General features: G+C 42.9%; 1 protein-coding gene across 1 annotated transcript; it reads left to right on the forward strand.

The window, feature by feature from the left end:
• Positions 1-522: 522 nt before the first annotated feature.
• TRIM42 (tripartite motif containing 42) lies at positions 523-23,475 on the forward strand. Its single transcript, XM_055321759.1, has 5 exons — positions 523-863; positions 4,889-5,586; positions 10,087-10,910; positions 13,934-14,158; positions 23,389-23,475. Exons 1-5 carry the CDS (start codon positions 523-525, stop codon positions 23,473-23,475), a joined length of 2,175 nt encoding a protein of 724 aa, XP_055177734.1.
• Positions 23,476-25,473: the final 1,998 nt, after the last annotated feature.

The following is a 25,473-nucleotide window of genomic DNA, read 5'->3' on the forward strand; positions in this document are numbered from 1 at the left end:
CCGAGGTCAGTCCACTTCCAATCAATCATACCCAGGCTTTTCAGCCCATGAAGACATACCCTGAAGTCAACTAGCCAAAGTCGCAGGGGAAAACATCATCAAAGAGAAATAGCTTCTGAAATTCACCCCATAAACCAAAAGATGACGAGTGACAGCTAAACCTCCAGGATGCTCTTTGCATTAACCCTCCTTTGGAACCGATCCTATGGAAGCATGGATTGTCCATCAGCTCCCCACCCCTTGCACTACCCCCCACATCTCATCCAACCAGCATGGTGAGACATGGTGGGGAGATAGGGATTGTGACATAAGCAAATGGCCTCAGGCTGATATATGTAAATGCCAGCCCAGGAGCTTCCTAGTAGGGACACCACCTGTGAAGCCCTCACAAAGCCAACTTCTTGCAACCTCCAAGCTGAGGGCCTCATCAGAGTGGGGGAGGAACCCACTCCCTAGGAGACGGCAAGATTCTGATAGAGATGTCAAGAGCCCTAGACAGCCGGTGGTGATCATGTAGGCGCCATGGAGACTGCTATGTGTGTTTGCTCTCCATGTTGTACATGGCAGAGATGTTGTCCTCGATTATGCTCCTGTCTGTGCTGCAAATTCCTCTTCACCTCAGAGCGGAACTGTACCTGCTTCCCCTGCCCTTATAAGGATGAGCGCAACTGCCAGTGCTGCCACTGTACCTGCTCCGAGAACCCCAACTGCCACTGGTGCTGCTGCTCCTGGGCCAATGACCCCAACTGCAAATGCTGCTGCACGACCAGCAGCAACCTCCAGTGCTACTACTATGAGAGCCGCTGCTGCCGCAATGCCACCATCACGTTCCACAAGGGCCGCCTCAGGAGCATCCGCACCTCGTAAGTGCCAGGCGCCCCATGGGACCCTCGCCAGCTGTGGGCTCCTAGATGCCCTTACCCGCAAGGCATTTCTCTATCTGAAAAAAGGAGGCCAAGAATTTTGTAACAATTGAGTGTGTCCTAAACAGCCAGTAACTGCATCTAGCCCTGAGTTCCAAATCCATGTCCCACCAGCCAAGTGAATGAGCACTGCACTCTCTCTCACCTGCACCAAACAGGAGCTAACACTTCATCTATAAGACACCTACCAGGCAGGGATCCCTGGGTGGCGCAGTGGTTTGGCGCCTGCCTTTGGCACAGGGCGAGATCCTGGAGACCCGGGATCGAGTCCCACGTCGGGCTCCCGGTGCATGGAGCCTGCTTCTCCCTCTGCCTGTGTCTCTCCCTCTCTCTCTCTCTCTCTCTCTCTCTGTGTGTCTCTCATGAATAAATAAATATAATCTTTAAAAAAAAGATTTAAAAAAAAAAAAAAAGACACCTACCAGGCACTGCCCACACCCACCACACCACTGAGGAAACTAAGCTTTTAAAAGGTTAAGTTGCCCAGGATCACATAGCTGGTAAGATGCACCCAGATTTTGAACCCAGAATCTGTGCCTTTACTTAAAAATGCTGTATTCCAAAGTGTTCAGTATAATATCTGCCATGGTGGGTACAGGGATTTGTGTTTTGTAATCTGTTATGTGATATAAAAATGTAAATTGTCCTTTTTCTTCCTCCTCTGAACTTTTGATACCTTCAACACTTATTGGGAAAGTTAACAACTTCCCCAGGCTACTTTTGGCTCCTGTGTCCTATGAAGGACACCAGATGGCCATCAGTTCCTGCTTAGGAACTTAAGGTCTCAGTTACTTCCATGGGGCATTAGCCCCCTGTGTCAAGCACTGCATATTCTCTTCCTGCTCTGATGGAGGCAGTCCTTTTATGTCATATTTGAGGAGAGTCTGGAGTAGCAAAGGCAGACTTCTTAGAGAAAAGATCAAAGCTCAGTACTGTAAGATGGCAGCATTTGGAGAGGCAGAAAATGAGAGGCAGGTTTGAAGCAAAGCAAATCCATGAGCAAAGGTTCAGTGAATTCACACACACAAAAAAATATTATCCATTTTGTAGTTCAGCACTTAGTAATAGATGCTTAACAAATGTTACCCTCCATTCATGAACCTCTTGTATTTGCATGAGTAGAGAACCCAGGGGTCCTAGATGCAAGTCCAGAAGTTCTCAGGTGCAGAAAGTAGCATCCACACTCCTCCCTCTTGACTCAACTGTCCTATTTTCTGCATGTTCAGCAATGGAGAGTCACTGACCACATTTTAACAGAGTAGGGATGACACTGGTGCTTTGGAAAGATGCCTTAGGTCAGTCGCTCCCAAATTCTGCTTTATATTGGAATCACTTGGAGATCTTTACAAAGATCCTCATCCCCAGACATTCTGGTATCATTGGTCTGGGGTATCACCTGGACATCAGAATTGTAAAATCCATCCCAGGTGATTCTATATTACATATGGCCTAGAGGGAACGGGAGGGAGGCTGGGAGACCTGCCAGGTGACACAGTAAGAAACCAGGTACTAGGAGAATTAGGCCTAAATTGTAAGGAGGGAGCTATGCAAAGGAGAAGAGGCTGGATATCTCAGCAAGAAGGCAAGGCTACTGGGTTTGGTGGCTCTTTGGGCATGGAACCATGGCCACTGAATGCCCAGGTCCAAGTCTGAGGCTTTCAGAAGATGGTCAGAGATCCAACTGCAAGTGTCAGGAAGTAGGCAGTGGGTACACTGAGGTTTATCTTCCAACTGGCCTCTCCCCTGGTTTCTGCATCACTTCCTCCATGCTCCTCATTGCCACTTCCTGCTCAGCACCTTGCTCATCCAGCCCCGCTCTGGTCTCATGCAGCTCTGAATTTCCCATTTCTTTCTCACTTCCTTTTTCACCTCCATCCCAGCTCTCTGGGCTACCTGTCTCTCATCCCTGCTCTCTCTTTCTTCTCCCAACATTACCTTCCCTTCCCCCCTCTTCCTGATTTCTCATGTTGTCTCCCTTTATATTACACCATGATTCTCAGAGTCCCACCTTATTGAACTAGAGGTTCATCCAGCTATCACATGTACAACTGACTATACCTCTAGCGACTCCTTGCAGGGCCCAGGCAGGAGACCGAGAAAACAGAGAGGGAATGGGGCTGAGAACACGGAGGAGAGCAGGCCTAGGACCTAGTATCCAAATTCCTAAAGGATGAGCTTTCCAGGAACCTGAGTCCCCACAAGAGGCACTCTATCACCACAGGGGCACTCCTTCCCAGTATGCTTGGGCAGCATCTTTGACTATCTGAGCTCTAAGAGATAGGTCCTTGGCTAAGGGATGGGGAAGGAGATAGGGGCATCTAGAGACTGCAAGAAGCCAGAAGTAGATGAGAATACAGCCATAATGTCAAAATCAACACCCAAATATCACTAATGTGAAGAGACAGGAATAGTCACAAATTGTGTATCTGTTTCCACTTCAATCCTCACAGCAAACTTACTTATTTTCAGAAACTGCTTTTTGCCCTGATTATAGCTTCTTAGAACATGCACTTGAATTTTACTAGTATCCTTTTACTTCATCTATGGTTCTTCTTCATCCATGATTCTTAGAATTAAATATATGAAATCAGCCTCAACTATTAGACAAAGAATCAACACATACATATGCATGCATGCATGCACACACACACACACACAAACAAAACAGTAGAAACACACACTTTTCCTGGACTTGACCATTGTTGTCCTCTACTATGGACATTAGCTGGCTAGTACCTGAGGGGAGTATTTGCAGTGGCCACATTTATTGAGACCTTACTGTGCACCAGCAGTTAAGGACTTCATGGTTTATCTCATGTAGACTTTATAAGATTCTCATGAAGTACATAGGATTGTGAACTTTGAGATTCAAATTACAGATGAGGAAACTGAGAAGGGGAGAAGTAAGAAACTCACCTCAAAGGCACAACTCTAAAGGTTGTACTTCAGCATGAGCACTCGCCCCTAGAGCCTAGACTCTTAACTCTTACCTCTGGGTCTGCTGATTGAAGCACACAGGTTCCAGGCTTGGCTCAGGGATTGACCTCCTGGTGTCCTGGGAAGGACACCGTACCCATCCTCTTCTGTGTTCCATCCTACATACGATAACAATGATGATGTCAATGCCCACCAAGCGAAACTCACCAAGAACATACCTATAGGTGGATAGGATTGGATTTATCAAGTCATTGCAACAAGTGAGAACATAACAGCATGGTTAGAAGTGAGGTGTCTCAGTAAGAAGGCATCAGCAAGTTATTATGGGATTTAGCCTCATTTTGGGTGAGGACGTGGGGGTAGATCTCCTAGTGGATAGCTTGATAAAAAAAAAAATCTTGTCTACAAGATGGGAAGAACACAGGGTGCCTAACACTGCAACTGGTGAAAAAAACAGCAGTCACTCCCACTAACCAGAATAAGCTGAGTTTGGTTATTTTTGTGGTTTGGACGATGTTCTTGTTTGGTTTACAGTCAAAGAGGATGAGGTGGTCTTATTTCTGCTTTGCTCCATCACAGTTCCAGAATGGCTTTTCAGGTGTTGGAGTTCTGTGGCCCGCCAGTAATGTCACAGAACACCAAGGCCCAACTGATGGTGCCAGGCCAGTCTATCCTGCTTTCTCTTGCTCAAAAATCACAACATGCACTTGTCTACTACTTACTGTGTTCCAGGGGCCACTCTCAAGCTTTGTACGTATTAAATGTAATTTTAATCCCCTGAAGAAACTCTATAATGTGACTGCGAATTTTATAGCGAGAAAAAAAGGCAGAGACAGGTTAACTAACTGACCTGAGATCACCCAGCTAAAAGAATAGTGGAGGTGCCTTTAGAACCCTGTGGGGGGCCCTGGCCCAGAGCCCATGCTCCCTGCCATCAACTGGCCTGCCTCGCAGTGATCCCCAGTTCTTTCGGGTGAGCTCTGGGGCATGCCTCCTAAAGCTCTCCCCATGTCTGCTTCTCCTTCCAGCTCCAAGACTGCACTGCGCATCGGGGCCAGCGACACCCAGGTGGATGAAGTGAAGCCCACGCCTGCGAACAGCAACCTGGTGGACCATCTCTCCTGCCCCATGTGCAGCCGGCTGCGCCTGCACTCCTTCATGCTGCCCTGCAACCACAGCCTGTGCGAGAAGTGCCTGCGGCAGCTGCAAAAACACGCCGAGGTCACAGAGAACTTCTTCATCCTCATCTGCCCCGTGTGCAGCCGCTCGCACTGCATGCCCTACAGCCACAAGATGCAGCTGCCCGAAAACTACCTGCGCGGGCGGCTCACCAAGCGCTACATGCAGCAGCACGGCTACCTCAAGTGGCGCTTCGACCGCTCCTCCGGGCCCATCGTCTGCCAGGTCTGCCGCAACCGGCGCATTGCCTACAAGCGCTGCATCACCTGCCGTCTCAACCTGTGCAACGACTGCCTCAAGACCTTCCACTCGGACGTGGCCATGCAGGACCACGTTTTCGTGGACACCAGCACCGAGGACCAGGATGAGAAGATCTGCATCCACCACCCGTCCAGCCGCATCACTGAGTACTGCCGCCACGACAACCAGCTGCTCTGCACCTTCTGCAAGACGGCTTTCCACAACGGCCACGACACCATCAGCCTCATCGATGCCTGCTCCGAAAGGGCCGCCGCACTCTTCAGCGCCATCGCCAAGTTCAAAGCAGGTTCTGGTCCCCTTCCCTCTCCTGCACAGTAACTCCTTATCCAGGAACTGATGGGGAAAATGGCTCTGCGCAGGCTGTTTGGGGAGGGCCTCCCTGCCCCACCCCACCTTGGGGCAATCTAAGCACTGGGAAACACTGAACGGGGCTGAAAGGCACTGGCCTGGTGTGCATGCATGGCAACTACCATCAGCCTCTTAACTTCCCTGTGCCTCGGTTTTCCCATCTGTAAAATAGGCATAGCAGTAGTAACTCCGTTGGGTGATTGTAGGGATTAAATAGGTTACTCTAAGTGAAGCATGCAAAAAAGTATCTGGCACATAATCAGCACAGAAAGATTCTATTATCTTGGTTATAATCCTCATGACCTTGGACCTCATTTCCTCCTTTGGAAAATGAAAATTTGATCTTCTAGTATCACAAAGATCTGTGAGCCTTTCTAAAGTGTTTTGTCACTAAAGTTGGATAACTTTGATATTTTCCCAATTTGCAGAGGGAAAGAATTAAGTCCACGTTGAGAATTATCTCATTTTAAGTTTTCCTTGACAATGTTTTCTCAAAACTTGCAAACAGCAAAGTAAATGAACTAGTAGCAAACATATAATAACAGAAAAACTCAAAAATAGCCAATAATATTGTGGCCAACAGCTGGTTTTTCTTCTGCATGCCTGCTCAGGGTTATATTATATTGGCTACCTATAAAATAGGCACAATTTGTATAAGGGAAACTTACCCTAGTTTCCATGCTAGAATGCAGTACAACAATATTCTGCAGAGTTCAGCAAAGAACCCCATAGTGTCTGGGTGTTGATCCACCTGATTAGACATGAGGATTTCAGATATCCTTTCAGGGCTTTTTGCCCCCTGGGAATAGCTTCCCTGAAGAGAGGCCTACTTTGCCCAGGCCTAATCTTCTCAATCGTCCTACAGTACAGGCACTAAAATTTCCTCCATGAATAAGACAACTGGGATTCCAAGAAGTCATTGACACAAAGCAGCTAGTAAATGGGCAGATCTGGTCCATCTAACCCCAATGCCCATGTTAAATCCATAATATTCATTTGACAACCTACCCTGTGCTAAACAGTGACTAGAATCTGAATATTGAAAGATAGAAAAGCAACAGAAACCACCACCACCACCACCACCACCACCATCATCTGTGGTCTGTTTCCTTAAGAAGTGGACTACAGTCAAGTGACCAAAGTGCACCAGATCACCCCAGCCCTTTCCCTTTGTCAGATATTTCAGTGTCCATGTGTAAACATGCCTGAACATATGAGTGGGAGGCAGTTTTTCTCTGAGCTGCACAGAGGTCCTGTTGGACATAGAAATGGATCAGAGATGGACTTTGCTAACTCTGTCACCTAGTACCTCTCCCTAGCATAGATATTTCTGGAATACCTTCATTTCTCAATTACTTCTACTAGGAGACACTGTTTATCAATTGATAATTATTCAGTTTTAGAACCACCACCAGGGAAGTCTCTATATTAAAGAAACTCTAAAGGAGCCACATTGCCAAGTAAATGGGTAGTCCCTTTAGTTCCTAATGGGTTTTCTTAAGGCTTTCTTAACTCCCTACCTTGGCTCAGCTAGATTCTCTGGGGCCTCAGCATGGGGAAAGGACTGCTGCCTGTATACAGTCTGCTGTGGCCCCCATGCAACCACAAGAAGCCTGGAGAAACAGGAGAAACCCAAGGTAGTTTCTGAGAGTCCAGGGCACCTAGGAACCAGACAATGAAATTCAATTCAATGTAAAGGGACACCAGTACAAATTCCAGAGAGCCCAGCAACTGGAAGGAGACAGGGGTCACCTTCAAGGCATATCCATTTATATGTAGGTAAAGAATTTAACCCTGTCTATCCTTGCTAAGGGAACTACCACTACCCACACCCACCCTCCCATTTTTTTAACCAGGGTTCAAACTTGCTCTTAAGGACTCAATTCACTTTTGGGGAAGGTGCCATAAATCTGCATTTTAAACAGATCTTTAGGTAATTCAAAAGCAGATGATCTGACAATACACTGAGAAACTCTGGGCCTGGGAGGGAAGATCAAGTTTGGGTCAATTGATTGAACTGTGGTGTTGATCCCAGCTGCACATTGGAACCACCTGGGGAGCTTTACTAACTAGGACCAGCAACAATGGCACCACTCAGGAGCCTGTTAGGCATGCAGAACCATAGGCCCCACCCATACTAATTTCATGTGAATCTGCATTTTTAACAAGATCCCCCCAAAATTCCTTGAATTAGATTCTAATTTGCAGCAGCAAAATGCCTCATCTGGATTCCTGAGCCCCAACTCAGGCCAACTCAGAATCTCAGCAAGTGAGGTCAAGAGAAGATTTTTCTTTAAAGTTCCCTAGAAGGGGCATGTGGGTGGTTCAGGTTGTGATCCCAGAGTCCTGGGATCAAGTGTTGCATCAGGCTCCCCATAGGGAGCCTGCTTCTCCCTCTGCTTCTCCCTCTATCTATATCTCTGCCTCTCTGCCTCTCTCTCTCTCTCTCTCTCATAAATAAATAAAATTTTTAAAATAAAAAAATAAAGTTCCCCAGGGGATTTTGGTGCTCATAGAGGGCTGAGAACCACGCTGGAGCAATTAAAAACATAGCCTTTGGAGTCAGACTTATAGAATTAGAGATAGGACTTGGTCTCTCCCATTTACTAGCTGTGTGACACTGGACAGTAACTTAACCTCTTGGAGCCTTAGTTTCCTCATCTATAAATGGGAACAATATCTTCCTCATAGGAAGATACGTGTTGTATATGATAATATAGAAATGTGATCCATAATATGTGTATCATATAGGTCTGGTCTATAATAAATGGGTAACAAATAATACCTACTTTTAAGAGTATTGCCTGAAAGAGATCTTGATTTAACTTTGCTCTAGGACCACCTCTTGGAAAGCTCTCATATTTGTAAGATGGGGGAGGAGTGCTTCTGGCCTCCTCTTTCTTTTCTCTTGGTGCTGCCTCTTTCCCCCTGAACTAAGGAATTTTTATCCTACCTCTCAGGAGTTTACACGAACTTAATCCCTAATAAAACAAGGAATTTCCTACAAGTTTCTTTGGCAGTAACTACTGAATAGTCAAAGAAATGAATGAATAAAGTGGAATTTCAGCTGCCATAAGCCACAGTAGAGTTTGCATCAGGGGAGAGCAGGAAGCACTTCTCAGCACCTCTGCAATCACCTGATTGTTTCCTGTTCAGCCCCCATCTGTATTGCTTCCTCATTCCTTCTGTGCCAGCTTGAGGGCAGAGGAAACAGCAGCTTCACAAAATAGGCCAGAGAGTGACATTTACCCTAAAGATGTTAAAAAACAGGACATATTGACTTTCACTGAATAAATACCTTTCAAGCCCTTCTACACATCCTAGTCATAGTGATAACCAAGACAGCAGTCACACCGGTTCTCGTGGCCCAAAAGGATTCCTGAGTTTCTCTTACTCAAATGCATCATTATTATGATGGCCACCACCCACAAAAGTCCAGCTTACTCTGCACCCGGGACAATGTTAAGAACCAAGTACAAAATAATTCTTGGGCGCCCCTACTCCTGAGTAAAATTTGGTGAGAATTATAGCCTATCAATTCACTGCAAAGTTGGCTGTTCAGGATAAGATCTTACCTTTAGGCCACAGAAGGTTGACATGTCTTCACATAGCTGTCGCTGCCTGATGCCTAAATTGCTGTAAAGCCAACAAAGGTGCTCATTTCACAGAGATGTGCCACATACATTCTGTCTTAGCACCCTCTATACTGTAGTATCATTGTATTTATGAGTGCCTTGAGCATCAGTGCCCTTTCATATTCATATCTGTATCGCTATTACCTTGGAAGGCATGTGACATGAAACAGGTGTTTAGTGAATGTTTGTTGAATGCCTAAGTGAACCTAAAATCCAAAGCCACATAAGAGGATACAGGAAAAATTAGGTTCTCCTTGAGTGCAATAGCAGATTCTTTCTTGGAAGGAAATGGGGGCAAGGCAAGAGAGGGAGCCTGGCTGATTTCCTACTGTTATCTAGGGCTAGGTTTTTGGTGAATGAGGCAGGCGAGGCAGCATTTAGAAGTCGTGAGAAATTTAGTTCTTTCTCTTGCCCCTGAAGAAGCTTATTACCTTTCACATAGGGAAAACCATCACCTCTTCTCAAGTCCAATATGGTGACAAGTGAAATCTGGTAAAAATTCATATCAAGGGTGGCCTTGGACTTTCCATTTCAACCCAGGGCCACCGATAACTATGCCAAGAAAGAAAGGCTGTTATTCCTGAGGGAAGTATTAGATAAGGAGGCCGAGAGGGGGTTCCTGAGGGAGGCCAGATACACCTCATAAACCTGTTCTAGCCTAATTCAGTTCAACTACAAGTGGCTTCCGTACCTCTCTGCCCACTTTCTCGTGGTCCATGGGAAATTTCTCCAGTCTGCCACCGGCTTTGACATCTGGGGAGATGAAAATTTTAACCAAAGTAACTAACCTGGTTGTTTTGCAGTCCGCTATGAGATTGATAATGACCTAATGGAGTTCAACATTTTAAAAAACAGCTTTAAAGCTGACAAGGAGGTGAAGCGAAAAGAGATCCGAAATGGTTTTCTCAAGCTGCGCAGCATTCTACAGGAGAAGGAGAAGTCCATCATGGAGCAGATAGAGAATCTGGAGGTGTCCAGGCAGAAGGAGATTGAAAAATATGTGTACGTCACAACCATGAAAGTGAATGAAATGGATGGCCTGATCGCCTATTCCAAGGAAGCACTGAAGGAGACAGGCCAGGTGGCGTTCCTGCAGTCTGCCAAGATTCTCGTGGACCAGATCGAAGATGGCATCCAGAGCACCTATAGGCCTGACCCGCAACTCCGGCTACACTCCTTGCACTGTATGCCCCTGGACTTTGCTGAGCTCAGCAGTGCCATCCATGAGCTCTTCCCCACAGGACCCAAGAAGGTATGCTCCTCAGGGGACTCCTTGCCCTCCCCCTATCCCATGCACTCAGAAATGATGATTGCCAGGAAGGTAACTTTCAGCACTCACAGCTTTGACAACCAACAGATATACCAGCGAAGCTCCTCCTTGTTGTCCTTCAATGCCACGGGTGGTGAGAAGGCCAAGATGGGTCTGGAAGCCTATGGGCGAGCCCAATCTGCCTCACCTGCCAAACCCACAGATGGCCTCTATACATACTGGAGTGCAGGGGCAGAAAACCAGTCTGTGCAGAACAGCAACAGCTTCCACAACTGGTACTCATTCAATGATGGTTCTGTGAAGACCCCAGGCCCAATTGTTATCTACCAGACTCTGGTGTATCCTAGAGCCGCCAAGGTAAGAAAGGCTCTGGGCCTGTGGGGAAGGTGGGAGGATGTGGGGTACAAAATGGAAGTGGGTAGTCAGAAAAGGTTGCAATTACCTCTTTGACCTCTAGAGTCTAGTCACTCAAGTCTGCTCCTTTGCATTCCTCAGGGTCAGCCCATTCAAAAGGGATAAGTTCCTAAAATCTTAAGTACCCCAAGATTGGCTTAAACCAAACAACATATTTAACTCATAGTCAAAAATACATCTGAAAGCCCCAACCCCATTTCAAGGGCAATCCAATTGGGAACCAAAGTAATATGAAGAGACTGATTGGAGGGTGTAATATTTCCCAGGGGAAAACCTATAAGAGTAGAGAGAACACAGAAATTCAAGTCAGAAATATAGGCTGTGATTCCTCTAAATTGCTACCTTTCCTAAAGAAAGTGTCCATACTCTTGATGATTTGGAAAGAATGGAAGGATAATCCCCAGTGGAATTCCAATTCTAACCTCCTGAGATTCAAATTTTGGGGGACGTGGATCTCTCACAGACCTCTATAGCTTCTATCATCTGATTTCAGGGGACACAACTCCTCCCTGACCCTCTTGGCTTAACATGGACAAATGACCCTTCCCTTGACATTCCTTTCAAATCCAGCTGAATCTAAATTGAACTGTTTATAGAATGTGTTATGAAGGTTCAGGGAGGGAAACAGAAAAACCTGCAATTAGATATTCTATTAGAGCTACCTTGCCTCTCTTAGGGTTCCCTACACGGACATCTCCCAGACCAGCCCTTGGCCTGCTTTTGTGTGGCAAAACCCATCTTTTGCCACCTATCTTTTGTTTTGAGAACACTCCCAAAGATTTTTAGCATCCTTGAACTCTAACCCATTGATTCTCAAACATTAATGTGCACCTGGAAGTCTTGTTAAAATTCAAGATTCTGTTTCAGTGGGCCTCAGGGGGTCCTGAGATTTTATGTTTCTAACAACCTTCCAGGTGTTGCCATTGCTGCCAGTCTGCACACCACACTTTAACATCAAGGGTCTAAAAGCAAGAAAATGAAAGCCAGACACTGACCAAGCTTTACTTTGCTGTTCTCCTGAGACATCATAATCTGTGTTTTAGAGTCTATAATTGCCAGCAAGAATGACCTACATTGCAAAGTAGAATATACCTTCCCATGGGCTATCAGACACAGCAAAGTATCTCTGCCCTTCATGTAAGAGATACCCACAAGTGAGCAGCTGAAGTTTCATCTGCCAATGAAACTAGATCAGCAAAGCCTAAAGTGTATGTGACATTAGCTCAGTTATGACCTTAGGTCTCTCCATGCAACTTAGATTGCTTAGGAGGTTGGCAGTTTCTTGCTCTGGAAGGGAAGGACTAGTGATATCTGCTCCATACTTGGGCTTGGAAAACAGTCACTCCATGCCACTGGCTAGTGGTCCCTGGAGGAGCCCAAGAAACAGGCCTACATAGGAAAACCTAGTCAAGCAAGACATCGTCAAAAGAGGACACCTAAAAAGAGAGAGAGAGAGAGAGAGAGAACACCTAAACCTACTACCAAATAGTGGTTTTTGATGTGAAGATATCATTGATCCCTATTAGGATGATGGGATGGAATTCATATGGGAAACATAGTGCTCAGTAATGCCAAAGATTAAATTAGTGTTGCTTTCTCTCACAAATGATGGTTGACAGTCCTCTTAAGCTTTTGGCATAGGAAAAATCCTTAACGTTAGTCTTATAACTTGTCAATATGTATCTTAAAAATCCTAAGGAGTTTTTTCTAAAAATTCAATTTTATTTCTAGAAATCTTTCCCAGAGAAATGATTAAAAATTCAGATAAAGATTCATGCCCCAAAAGTCTTCATTGCATCATTATTTATTAGACTATTAAATTAGAAACAACCTAAATGTTCAACTATGAAAGATTAAATCACTTATGGGACAATTATTAAAATGGTGCTTTACTAAGTTTTTCATAATATAGGGAAATATGTAAAATATAACAAGTGAAAGAAAATAAGAATCAAAGCAATATAATCCAAATTATGTGTATCTCTGTATTTGTGTATGTCCCAAAATTGGAAAGAAATTATATTAACAGAATTTGGGGATTATAAGTGATATTTATTTTCACCCCTTATATTTTTTCTATACTTTCCAGGTCTTTTACAATGAGTATGTTAGTTTTGATAATCAGAAAAAAAAATAATTTTTACTGATGAGTTATATAAATTTATAAAAAGTTTTACAAGTATAAATATATAAAAATAACCAAAAATTATATAAATTCACAAAAATGTATGCTCTTATGAGTATTAAAAATTAATTATATAAATGTAATAACATTTGAATTTATTAAAACTTCAAGAACACAGTAACTGCTTAGAAATATAATCAGTATAAAATATTTATATCCCAGGCACAAGCTGCTAATTGACACTTGTTAAATATCTCTTTCCAAAAGTTGATATTTTATGTTTTGAGTGTGAACATATATTCTCCATAACTTGGGTAAGTCATTTCACCTCTCTGGTATTCTACTTCCTTGTGTGTAAAAGAGAGGGTTGGAATAGATACACTTTTCATCTTGGTTGGTCTGTGGTTCTATTAGAATTTGCTAAATGTAACCTTCCTGAGCCTTAACTGTAAAATAGGATAATAAAATTTCCCTTTAAGGGAGTTGTGAAAACTAGGTGAGTAAAGGAATGTCTGACAGAGAATCTGATGCATAGAACGTGTTCAATAAATGGCATCTACCTTGCTTAGTTGTGTAAGAACAGTGGTCCCGTCATTTTGGGTGATGGTAACAGAACCCAGAGGGGCATCCTTTTGTTCTTGAAATGCATCACGAGCAACATGTTAGGCCTTATCAGGCAGCCTTTCAAGGCTGTTGAACATAGTCTATGCAAAAGTCCTTAGCAGCTGGAAGAGTTGGGGTCAGCTTAAACTCACCCCACTGACAGTGACACAAATCTTTATAGGAAAGAAAGCTGAATGGTATATATTAGTATCACAGCCACATGTTCATTGCTTCATAGGTTTATTGGACATGCCCAACAGAAGATGTGGACTCTTTTGAGATGGAATTTTATGAACTCATTACTACCCCTCCTAACAATGTGCGGACAGAGCTTTGTGGGCAAATTCGGGATATAATGCAGCAGAATCTGGAACTGCACAACCTGACCCCCAATACTGAGTATCTGTTTAAAGTTAGAGCCATCAACGACAATGGTCCTGGGCAATGGAGTGACATCTGCAAGGTACTGTGCACATTTTTCTTTTCTCAGACAGACTTTCTTTATAAGCTCTGATGCAGCTCTGTTAGGATAATCACGAGATCACAGAACCTACTGTGTGACTGCCCCCTCTAATCCCAGAAAACTTGTTAACTCAGGTCAAAGAGAAGGCTGCTGGCCTCAACCAACTTGGCAAATGAGGCCTGAGAATTATTAGTTCATTTCAATTCAAAAAACTTTTGGGCCAAGCATTCTTTTAGGATGTAGAGATTCAGAGGAAAATAAGACATAATCCTTGCCCTCAAGGAGCTCAGGATCCTTGTAGCAGATCATTGTGGCATGAGAAGGACAAAAAAGAGTTCATTATTAGCCCCAGTGGTGACTCAAAGCAAGTGTAGAGTGCCAGATTTAACAAACACAAATACAGGACACATTTTTTTTAGTATAAGCATGTCCCATGCAAAATTTTGGGCATAGTTATACTATAAATTTTCATTTGCTGTTTATCTGGAAGTCAAGGAATAGCCGCTGAGCATGTCAGAATGGTCTCCCAAAAAGAAGAGACAGGATTATTCCTATCTTCTTTGTGATGCAAGGTTGACTCTTCTTTGTATCCCCAACGGATATACATTCATGAGTATAATTTTATTGATACTCAAAGGAGAAAAGGAAGAAAAATATCAGGACTTCCCAGAGCTACCTTACTATATAATCATGATGATATTCTTTGGGATAAGAGTAGGTTATGGCTTAATCAGGGATTCTTTAGAGGAAAGACAGTTAAGTCTGTTCATTTCAGCTTTGGAAAAGGGAAATTTATGGTACAGAGAAAGAGGAGTCTCATGAGACCACTTCCAGCCAGGACATACATCTGGTCCCCTTGAGACCTGAAAAGCCATCAGTTCCTCTGCCTTCCTCTCTCTGTCTCTGTCTCTCTGTCCTCGCTGTCTGCTTGTCCATGCCTACTTCTGCTCGAATCTGCACGACTTTCAGCCAGTTTGTAGCATAACCTCCCCTAAATTCAGCTTGCTTGTGGTTTTGGATTTTCTTGGCCCAATCTCTATGTGATCAACACAATCATTGATTGTAGCCATGCTCCCTTTGTCTTGGGTCAAATGTTTGCAGAAGGGAATCTGATTCATTGCTCTGTCTAGTGATGAAGGGAAGCAGGAGGTAGGGTGGGGACAGGATTATGCTGTTAGTTGGCGTACCAGTAGCAAGTCTGCTGGAGGTGGAGGCTCTCTAGTCCATCTGGACTACTTCTGGAGCCAGCACCCACATGCACCCCCTCCAGCTCCCACAGAGGTCAGACACTCAGCTGGGAAGGAAGTGGAATGAGAAAGTCTGCCTTGCTGCTCCTCTTGCTCTACCCCTGCCAGTTACACTATCAGTAAGGTGCCTCCGAGCCCAAGTTTTATCACTACCCTTCTCTCCCAAGCATGAAACACCCATAGCTGCTACCATATTTTGCAGCATGTCCTTTTGACTATGGATTTTTCCTTCATCTAATTCCATCTGCCTTCTCATTTTTCAGAAATTCCTCAAAAATGTCTTGCTTATGAAGGGCACTCAGTGCTGTTACTAATTTTTTTTAAATGTATCTCCTGTCATTTTTACATGCTAGGGTCAAGGACAGGGGGGTGGAGAGACTAAAATGTGTCGGCCCTTCTTAGATAGATGTTTTGTCCTTCCTCTTAAGCTCTGAACTCCCTGAGAACAAACTTCATGTCTAATTCATCTCTCTTTCTCCCACAATGCTTACTACAGCACTGTGCATATCGCAGGTTCTTAATGGTTATTGAATGAATACATGACTGAAAATGTGACCAAACAAATGAATATATGAATGAATGTCTAAATTAAAGAGTGAAGAAATAAATTGATGAATAAAATTAATAATTACAAAGTACCATAAGATGCCTGAAAGCTAAGTGTTTTATGCAATCAGTCAAGAAATAACATTCCCCCTGAAATTGTGTTTATGCGATTAATTTGTACTCCCTATATGGGAAGGAAACTCATTCCAGTTTCTTTGCTTTTTAACACAATTTCTAAATGAGCAGAGCACTAATTAATGAGGTTTTCTGGAAGCTTCATTTTTATCTGACTCGCAGAGCTGCAATATAGATTTTTCCTTCAGAAGTAATTCTTCCTCCCTCTTTGTGATTATATTAGCATTCTAGGGGAAACACTGGCTTCCTTAACATTTGTCATGATTTGCATAAGTAAAGGCTTCAATAGCAAATGAAAATAAGATGGTGTGTTTGAATGACATTTATAAAGCTTCATAAAAGTAATGACTTCAGTTCTTTCCTATAAAATCGAAATACTTTTCCTTTGGCATTGCTTCTATGAAGGTATTCCTGAAAGGTTTCATTTAAAATACTGTAATGAGGAAGTCGAATCATTTCTTATCCAAAATACAATATTTCCATCATATGTACTTTTGTAAAGGAAGTGAATTAACACCTTTCATATTTGATTTTCATAGTCTGTGACTTGCTGATTTTTAAGGGATTTTATTCGAAATATAATACATGAAGCATGAAAATTAACTTGAATGCTTTTTAAAAGTCCCATTTATTGAAGGCTGACTCCATGTCGGACACTGTCTATTCATTATCACTGATACACCAACCACTGGAGGTGGGGAGTTACTGACTCTATTTTAGAGATAAGGACACTGAGGTTCAGGAAGAGAAAGTGTATTTGCCCTCATGAAACTTGAAGAAGGAGTTGAGTTGGAACCTAGGTGTCATCCGAGCTGGAGTTCTTTGTCCCCTGCACCACAGTTAGATTCAGCAAGTTAGATTCAGCAAAGTGTGGGTCAGTGGGCTCCACCCTGGGGACCTGCTACCTCACTCTGGGATTCTGGGAGAATGTCAAAGCCAACAGCAATAAGAACAGAACTTTTTAAAAAAAAATTTTTTTTGAGAGGCAAGATTGAGCTTTGGACTTAACCTGGTATGCCAACCCCACCCCAACTCCACTAGGCTGCAAGCCCCCAGAGGACATGTGCTTTGCTGGCCCTCCTCATTCCTCTCATCCCACGGCCCTCAGCTGACAGCCTCTAACATCCAAGAGCCTAACTGACAGTTTCGAAGAAATGGAGAAATGTATTTTTAGACAAGTCATATATCATTTAATCTGTTCTTCCTCTAGTCTCCAGGGTCCCTCCTGACCACCATTTCTGAAAAGAGCCTCCTCACTTTGTCTCCGTCTGACTTCCAATCTCTGCTAACTTCCAGGAAGTCTTCCCAAAACAAATGGAACTATCTATGTAACTGGTTTCCTATGACTGCCGTAACAGATTAGTAGCTTAAACCATACACATTTACTTATCTTACAATTCTGGAGATCAGACTTCCAAAATGGGTGTCACTGAGTAAAACCAAGATGTGAGCAGAGCTGTGTTCCTTCTGGAAACTCTAGGAGAAGTTTATTCTCTTCCCTTTTCCAACTGCCAGCAGCTGCCTGCATTCCTGGGCTCATGGCCCCTTTCTGCATTTCCAAGCCAGCATCATGAAGCAGAGTCCTTCTCACCACATCATCTCCCTGGCTCTTTCTGCCCAACTCTTCTACTTTGAAGGACTCTTGTGATTACAGTGGACCCACCTCATGATTCAGCATATTTCTGTCTTAAAGCCAGCTGACTGGGAACCTTAATTCCTTTTTGCTGTGTAACATAACATGTTCACAGTTTCCTGGGATCACAACATGGACATCTTTGGGGGCCATTATTCTGCCTACCACAGTCTGTAAACCAGATGTCCCCTATTACATTTGGAAGTAAAAATTCAAGCCCAACAATAGTCACAAACTGCTACTGTTCTTGGTCTTTCCTGATAGGTCTTTAGAAATGTGCCCACCCCGGCCCCATTCATCCACCCTCTCAAATTCCTTCTCAGTCTGTACTGGAGGTCACACCTAATGTGTCTCCCATGTGCTCCCTCTGCCAGCTACTCTGAGTCTCTGAAATGCTGCTCCCTTCCTGCCCAGCCTGGAACTTCAGGCACAGAGGCAGGCTGCCCAGCCATTCTGAGCATCTTACCTTGGGTTCATGAAATCCCCCTTCTGGTTTGACCTCGACCCCTACTTCAGACCTCCTGTCTAGGCTAAGATCCACATCTTCAGGAGGTGAGGCTGCAGGGCAATCTGAGTGATCAACACTATCCCACACTCAGAATAACTGCCCCAGGGACACATGGGTGGCTCAGCAGTTGAGCCTCTGCCTTTGGCTCAGGTCATGATCCCAAGGTCTAGGGATTGAGTCCCACATCGGGCTCCCTCTGTCTGTCTCTGCCTCTCTTTCTGTGTATCTCATGAATAAATAAATAAAATCTTAAAAAAAAAAAAGAATAACTACCCCAAACCTACCCCACACCACCCATATACAGCAACGACCTGCCCTGAAATGAAACAAAAATGAGTTTGCACTCTCTATCTCTTTAGGATTTATTTTTTTGGCAAAGAGCTTTTTGATCCTTCATGCAAATAGAACCCTATTAGTCTCTCCCTACTTGCTCTGCAGACATACTTGAACCCTGGAGTGAGGATAATTTAGGCCAAGCCAGAACTATTATTTTTAACCTCATATACAGAGGGTTGAATTAATCATACACTCCAGTTCATGGTCCATTTTCAACACTGGTTTATGCAAGGCCCTTTTCTTGTCTATGTTTGCATTCCCTTTTTTTGGCCATTGCTTCCCAGACATCTATTCTAATACGTTTTATGTGTATCTTGTTGCTTTTGAGTTCTTACATAGTACTGTTTTCAATGTGTTGGTAATTTGCACAAACAGTATTGTGCCACATATCCTACTTTGTTTCTCACCTTTTCTCCCTGAAAGCTGTGTTTTTATGCTCTAGCTATGAACACAGTGTTTTATACACATTTAGTCCTGATGCTGCCTCATCCTTCACAAGGTGAATGTGGGCACCACACTTTACCTGTCCACTCAGCCAGGATGGACACCCAGGTGGCCTCCAATAATGCTGCAGTGAACAGCCTCATTTGCGACATTTTGTTGGCAGGATGGAGGTAAAAGAATTTCTCTGGAACACTGTATTTGTTTTCTAAGGCTGCCAAACCAGAATGCTACAGATTGGGTGGCCTAAACAACACAAATTTTCTCACAGTCCTGGAACCAGAAATCCAAAATCAGGTTGTTGGCAGGCCTGGTTTCTTCTGAGGACCTCTCTCCTTGGTTTGCAGACACCTCACATGGCCTTTTCTCTGTGTGAGGGCACCTCTGGCAAGTCTCTGTGTGTCCAAATTTCCTCCTTTTATAAGGACACCAGTCAGATTGGATTAAGGACCTCCCTAATGACTTCATTTTCACTTAATCCCCTCTTTAAGGGTCTTTTCTCCAAATATAGTTGGCCCTTGCATAACACAGGTTTGAACTGTGTGGGTCCACTTATACACTGATTTTTTTATACTACAGGACTGTATTTTCTCTTCCTTATGATTTTCTTAACATTTTATTTTCTCTATTTTTATTGTAAGAATACAGTAATAAACATATAAGATATTTTTAAGTGACCGTTTATATTATCAATAAGGCTTCTGGTCAGCAGTAGGCTATTAGTAGTTAAGTTTTGGAGCACTAAAAAGCTATACATGGATTTTCAACTGTGCAGGGGGTCAGTGCCCCAACCCCTGCATTATTCAAGGGTCTACTGTACAGGCATGTACTGAAGTGCTGGGGGTAGGACTTTCAGGTATGAATTTCGAGAGGACACAATTTAGCCATGATCAGATATATACATACTATGAGTGAAATTGCTGGGTCATAGAGTATGAGAATACTTGATTTGATATATGCATGTATGTGTCCAGAAGGAATGAATGAGGGTCCCTATATCCTAGGCCCCACCTATATGAGGCACAATACAGCTTTCTACTATTTTGCTAATCCAATAGGTACAAAGTGCTGCCTCCTTATTGTCTGAAATTTCATTTCAAATGCTTGTTAGTTTTCAGGATTTCCTCTTCTGTGTATAGCCTGAGAAATGTCCTTTGCCCATCTTTCTATTGCTTTTTTCTTTTTCTAGGTGGTTTGCAGTGTGTCTTTATATGTTCCAAATAATGGTTTTAGACATTGTTAATGTCTTCTCTGTATTGACATTTGTTTTTTTTTTTTTGTATTGACATTTGTATATTAACTTTGTTCATAGTGTATGTAGTTCATGAGACAGCAGGAAACTTCCATTTTGATATGTTCAAAGTCATCAATTATTTTTTCCTTCAGGTTTGACCTTTTGAAGTTTCATTTAAGAAAGTCCTTCCATAGGCTTAGATCACAAAGATAATCTTCTACATATTCTTTTATTAACTTTAGTTTTACCATCAAATTTAGGACTTTCATCCATCCAGATGAAGTGAATCCAGATCCACTTCATACACTTTGTATGAGGTGCTAGATAGGGATACACTTTTTTTGACCATCTAGTGAGCCAGTTTTTCCAATAGCATCCACCAACCAATCTCTTCTCCATTAGTATACAGTAAAGGTACCACTATCATTTTATATTAAGGTGTCATATATTTAGGGGTCTGTCTGTGAGTTCTTTATTGCCTCCTGTAGGTAAATTTGTCTGTTTCGATATCATTACCACACTGATTTTACAGTTTAACCTCAGCTTTGTGCTTTTCCTTGATGAACTGCTCAGGTTAAGTCTGCCCATTATCCTTCTTTCTTTTTTAAGGTTTATTTAACTAATCATAGGAATTTGTTCCTTCATATAAATTCTGGAGTATGTAAATTGAATTCCTAAAAAAAGAAAGGAAGAAGAAGAAGAAGAAGAAGAAGAAGAAGAAGAAGAAGAAGAAGAAAAGAAGAAGAAAGAAAAGAAGAAGAAGAAAGAAGAAAAGAAAAATCCAGATAGAATTTGATTAGGAAGGCACTGGGTCTCTAAATTAATTTGGAGACATCTGATATTTTTGTTATAGGTCTGACATGTATTCAAATTGTATTCAATGTGCTTTACTTAGGCCTTTAGATTCTTCTCATAAAGGTACTATATGTTTCTGGTTAAACCAAATAGTTTGCAGACTTTGTAGATATTATGAATTTTATCTTATATTTGATTATACTTTCTAATGTATGGCTGGTTTAGAATAAAAATTATTGGTTTTTAAGATTAATCTCGATTCCAGCAATCTTGATAAACTCTCTTATTATTCTGAAAGTCTATCTGCTGATTTTGCTTGTTTTTCTAGGCTATGACCCTATCACTTATGAATAATGATAGTTTTAGCTTTTTCTTAGAATCCTTGAACTTCTATTTCTTTTCTTTCCCTATACATTTGGTTAGGAGTATGAGTCCTACAGAAAATAGAAGCTGAAATACTTGCTATCTTTGTCTTATTCTTGATTTTAATGCTTCTCCATTGAGCTATGATAATTTTTTATTTCATTTTTGTGGTATATAATTCTCATTAAGGAAATTTCCTTCTACTTCTAAATTTCTGAGAGCTGTACACTCTTATGCATTTTTTTGGTATTATCTGAGACTATCATGATTCTTCTCCTTCAGGCCTTAATGAAATGTATTACATTGATTCTCTGATGTTAAGCTTGACTTGCATTCATGGAATAATCATATGTGATCATGATGTGATTAGTTGATATAGTTGGTTTTAGTTAACTCATATTTTATTGTATTTTGGATTATTGTATCTATCATCATAAATGAACTGGGTCTATAATGTTTTGTTTATATTGTTTTTATTTGGCTCTGGAATTAATAGCTTATTAGCTTAATAAAATGAGGTAGGAAATTTTTGCTCTTTTCCTGTTTTCTGGAACAAGTCTTTCCTAAAAGTTTGTTAAAATTCATTTGGAAAATCATCTGAGCATTTTGGGCAGGGAAGAGGATGTCAACTATCTTTCCAATTTCTTTAGTATCTCAGGTTCTGTTCTCTATTTCTTCTGTCCTATTTCATCTGATCCCTTTGTTCATAGACATGCCCAAATCCTCACTGCCCCACTCACATATCACACACAGTCTTTGTCTCTGGAGTCCCTGACTACTTTATAGCAGAATTCAAATCCTCTATGTTTTATGAGTCAATTCCCAACCCTACCATAACACTGTTATCCCTTCATTATCACCCCTGATAGCTCTATGTATATATCTTACACTATATCTATTATCTTTACCAAAGCTGTCTCTCTGTGTTATCTCCATTTTTATCAGGCAATGGGTGACCTTTTGTCATGTATATAATATGATCTTTACCTTGCATGAAGCCCTATTATATTTAAAATTAAATTTGATACAACTAGAGGGCATAATGGTAGTGTCTATTTCTTTTTTTGCCCTTTCCCTTTGTATACAAATATGAAAAGTTAAAAGCTTTGTATATAGGGACATTGTACAAACATTAATCTTTGCCCAAACCACACCTCCACCCCATCCGCCCCATGAGTCCTGATCTGTCTAGACAGAGCCCGCTGATCCAGGGGGCTATCCCTCACCCCAGGATCCCAGCCTCACTCCCTTAATGCCTGTTCAGTAAATGTATACTGGGAAGGAATGGGAATGCTACCAGACCAGAGGCATGGAGAAGCCCAACACCTTCAAGATACAGCAGGGAGATCCACATGTAAGCTGAGTTGGTTAGATTTGTAGGAGACTTGCCCAGTGCAGTCTTCCCTTTCCAGGTAGCTCTGAGAGCTCATTGTGATCAAAGACAGTGCAAAGCATCAGAGAGAGATGATTGGCAGATTTGCAAATTGTGGTTCTATTCACCTTCCATCTATTTCTCTAGAACATTCTCTCTATGATAACCAGTGTTGGAAATACAGAGACGAAAGACTGTCACTTCCCCCACAACCCTGTCAAGGTGCTCAGTCTGTTAACAGTCAACCACATTCAATGGAATTTGAATTTCTGCTATGACAGAAGCAATTTTCAGGGGCTAGGGGGGACACCAGGGGGACTCCTCTACGGTGAAGCCAGGGTCACAACATTCAGTTAAATGAGATGCTTTAGAAGAGGAACCTGGTCTGTGAAGTCCCAGTCTCACCACATATTACAACTTTAGAAAACCGAAAAGCTGCCTGGTCCTTCCAAGCCTCAGTGTCCTCATTCATACAGTAGGGTCAGCAGCACCTGCTTCATGTGGCTGTCATGAGGAGTTAATGAGATGATATGTGAGGGTCTGGCACATGGCATGGCCATGCTCCTGGAAGCTACTATTCCCCTGTGGCTGGTGCCATGGCTCTCTGCTTCTGATTGCAGGTGGTAACCCCAGATGGGCGTGGGAAGAACCGAGCTAAGTGGGGCCTGCTGAAGAACATCCAGACTGCCCTCCAGAAGCACTTCTGAGCCCCCCCACACACACACACAGCAGGCAGCAACCTCAGCGATGCACCACAGATAGACATACACACACACACACACACACATATGTATTTTTCTCACCACATTCTTCATTGAGGTTGTAGACAATGTTCTCAGGACTTCTGAGTCTTCTAAGAGCTAATAAAAGGAAATGCCTGATGTCATGACTTGCTGTTTGCTCATTATTTTGGAACTAAGATGTAAAACTGTCAGCAAGTCTCTATGCCTCCATTAGCTCAAGCCTAATCCTAGGCTCAGAATTCCGTGGTGTTTTATACATGGCAGCCAGCAGGCCTCTGGGTAGTAAACACAGCACTCTCTTCGCAGTCGAGCCCTCTGAGTATTCATTCTAACTAGCTTTCAGGGTTTGGGAAAGTCACTGATTGATGGGGAGCTCCTTACCTCACCGTCTAGTCTATTTCAACAGTAAGCAGTGAGTGTTATTAGAATGCTCTTCCAGACCAAAGAGCTGACCTTTGCCTTCCTATAATTTTACCCCATGGTCTGAGGTCTGCCTCTGAGCCATAAAGACTTGAGAGCACTCCCTCCTCTCCATACTCCTACTGGTCCCAAGAACAAAGGAGGAACAGTAGAAGGCCTGGTTGGAGGCTCCTCTATGGTCCTTTGGAGCAAGGCAAGAAAGACTGGCAGAATCACATGGCAGTTCCAGCCTCATCACAGAACTCGGCCTGGCCCTTCAGACAATAGGAAGCCCCCAGGGTCTCTGACCTAACAAGGCCCCATTGGCCTGGAATGACCTTGTCCTGAACCCTACCCCATTTCTGCCAGGAAAATACCACCAGTCTTTAAGACCCAGTTCAACCACTTCTGGGAAGCTGTTGCTGATTTTCTGGGTCAAGATGATACCTCCCTCCTCCCCTGGGTCCTCACTAAACACAAACCTTCCTCCCCTGCTCCTATCCCCGACAGAGACATCTATTCCAGCACTTGAAACTCAGGTGCTCACATTTGTTCCCAGTCTGTAGGGCAGAGACAGGATCTTATTTATTCTTCCTCAGTGCCGGGCTTGGTGAGGCTCACATTGCACATCAGTAGCAGAAGTACTGCTGGAAGGCAAACACACAGAATGACCCTCCTCTGAACCTCCCCACATATCAATCTGCATAAAGGTCTACACAGGGAAGTGAAGGTGGGCATGGAAAAAGACAGTCACTGGTCTCCACCTGCTCTAAACCCATGCTTTTCATGAGTTATCCTGCGGGCAAGTATGGCTACCCCATCTAGCTTCACCCATAGGGCCACTGCTTTACAACCTTTGATTTTGCCCTGAGCTTCAGCATCAAAGCCAGAAAAGGCCTTTTCCTGTGAAAGGTCCCCAGTGAGAATCTTCTAATAATGTGAGATGAAGTTGAGCAGATTCCTGCCCCACTCCCCAACAGTATTACAAGAAGGAATTCCCCAGGGAGCTTCGTTATGATCCTATTACTGTAAATGATGGCTTGAATCCACCATCAGATTTGGTATTACCATATAATCATTTCTGTAAAAGGCTTCAGAATCATCATTAGCACAGAGAGCAAATTAAATGACATGCCAGCAGGGATTTTACTACTGATAAACTAAAATGAAATTAAACTAACAAAAATAGAGTGGTATGAATATTGCATTACAATGATCACACCTACACACAGTGAAAGCAAGTGTGTCCAGAATCAGATAAGCCTCAGCACCCTGATCTTGCCTCTCTAGAGAACACATAGCCTTTCCTTTAGTGACCACAACAGTTGGCTGGATTCTCTGAGAGGCCAACCTATCAGTACCAAAGTTATTCTATCAAATGCAAGATATGATTTCTTAATGGCACAAAACCCCCCATACATCATTCAGAGTCCCCCCTCCCAGGACTCTTCCTGAGGTATAAAAACAGAGGAGGCAAGGATCTGGTTTTAACACTAACTGGCTGTGTGACCTTGAGGAAATCCGTCTCTCACACTGGGTGTCAGCATCTTCATCTATGCAACG

The sequence above is a fragment of the Nyctereutes procyonoides genome, unplaced genomic scaffold, assembly GCF_905146905.1.
Source record: "Nyctereutes procyonoides isolate TBG_1078 unplaced genomic scaffold, NYPRO_anot_genome, whole genome shotgun sequence".
NCBI classification, from domain to species: Eukaryota; Metazoa; Chordata; class Mammalia; order Carnivora; family Canidae; genus Nyctereutes; species Nyctereutes procyonoides.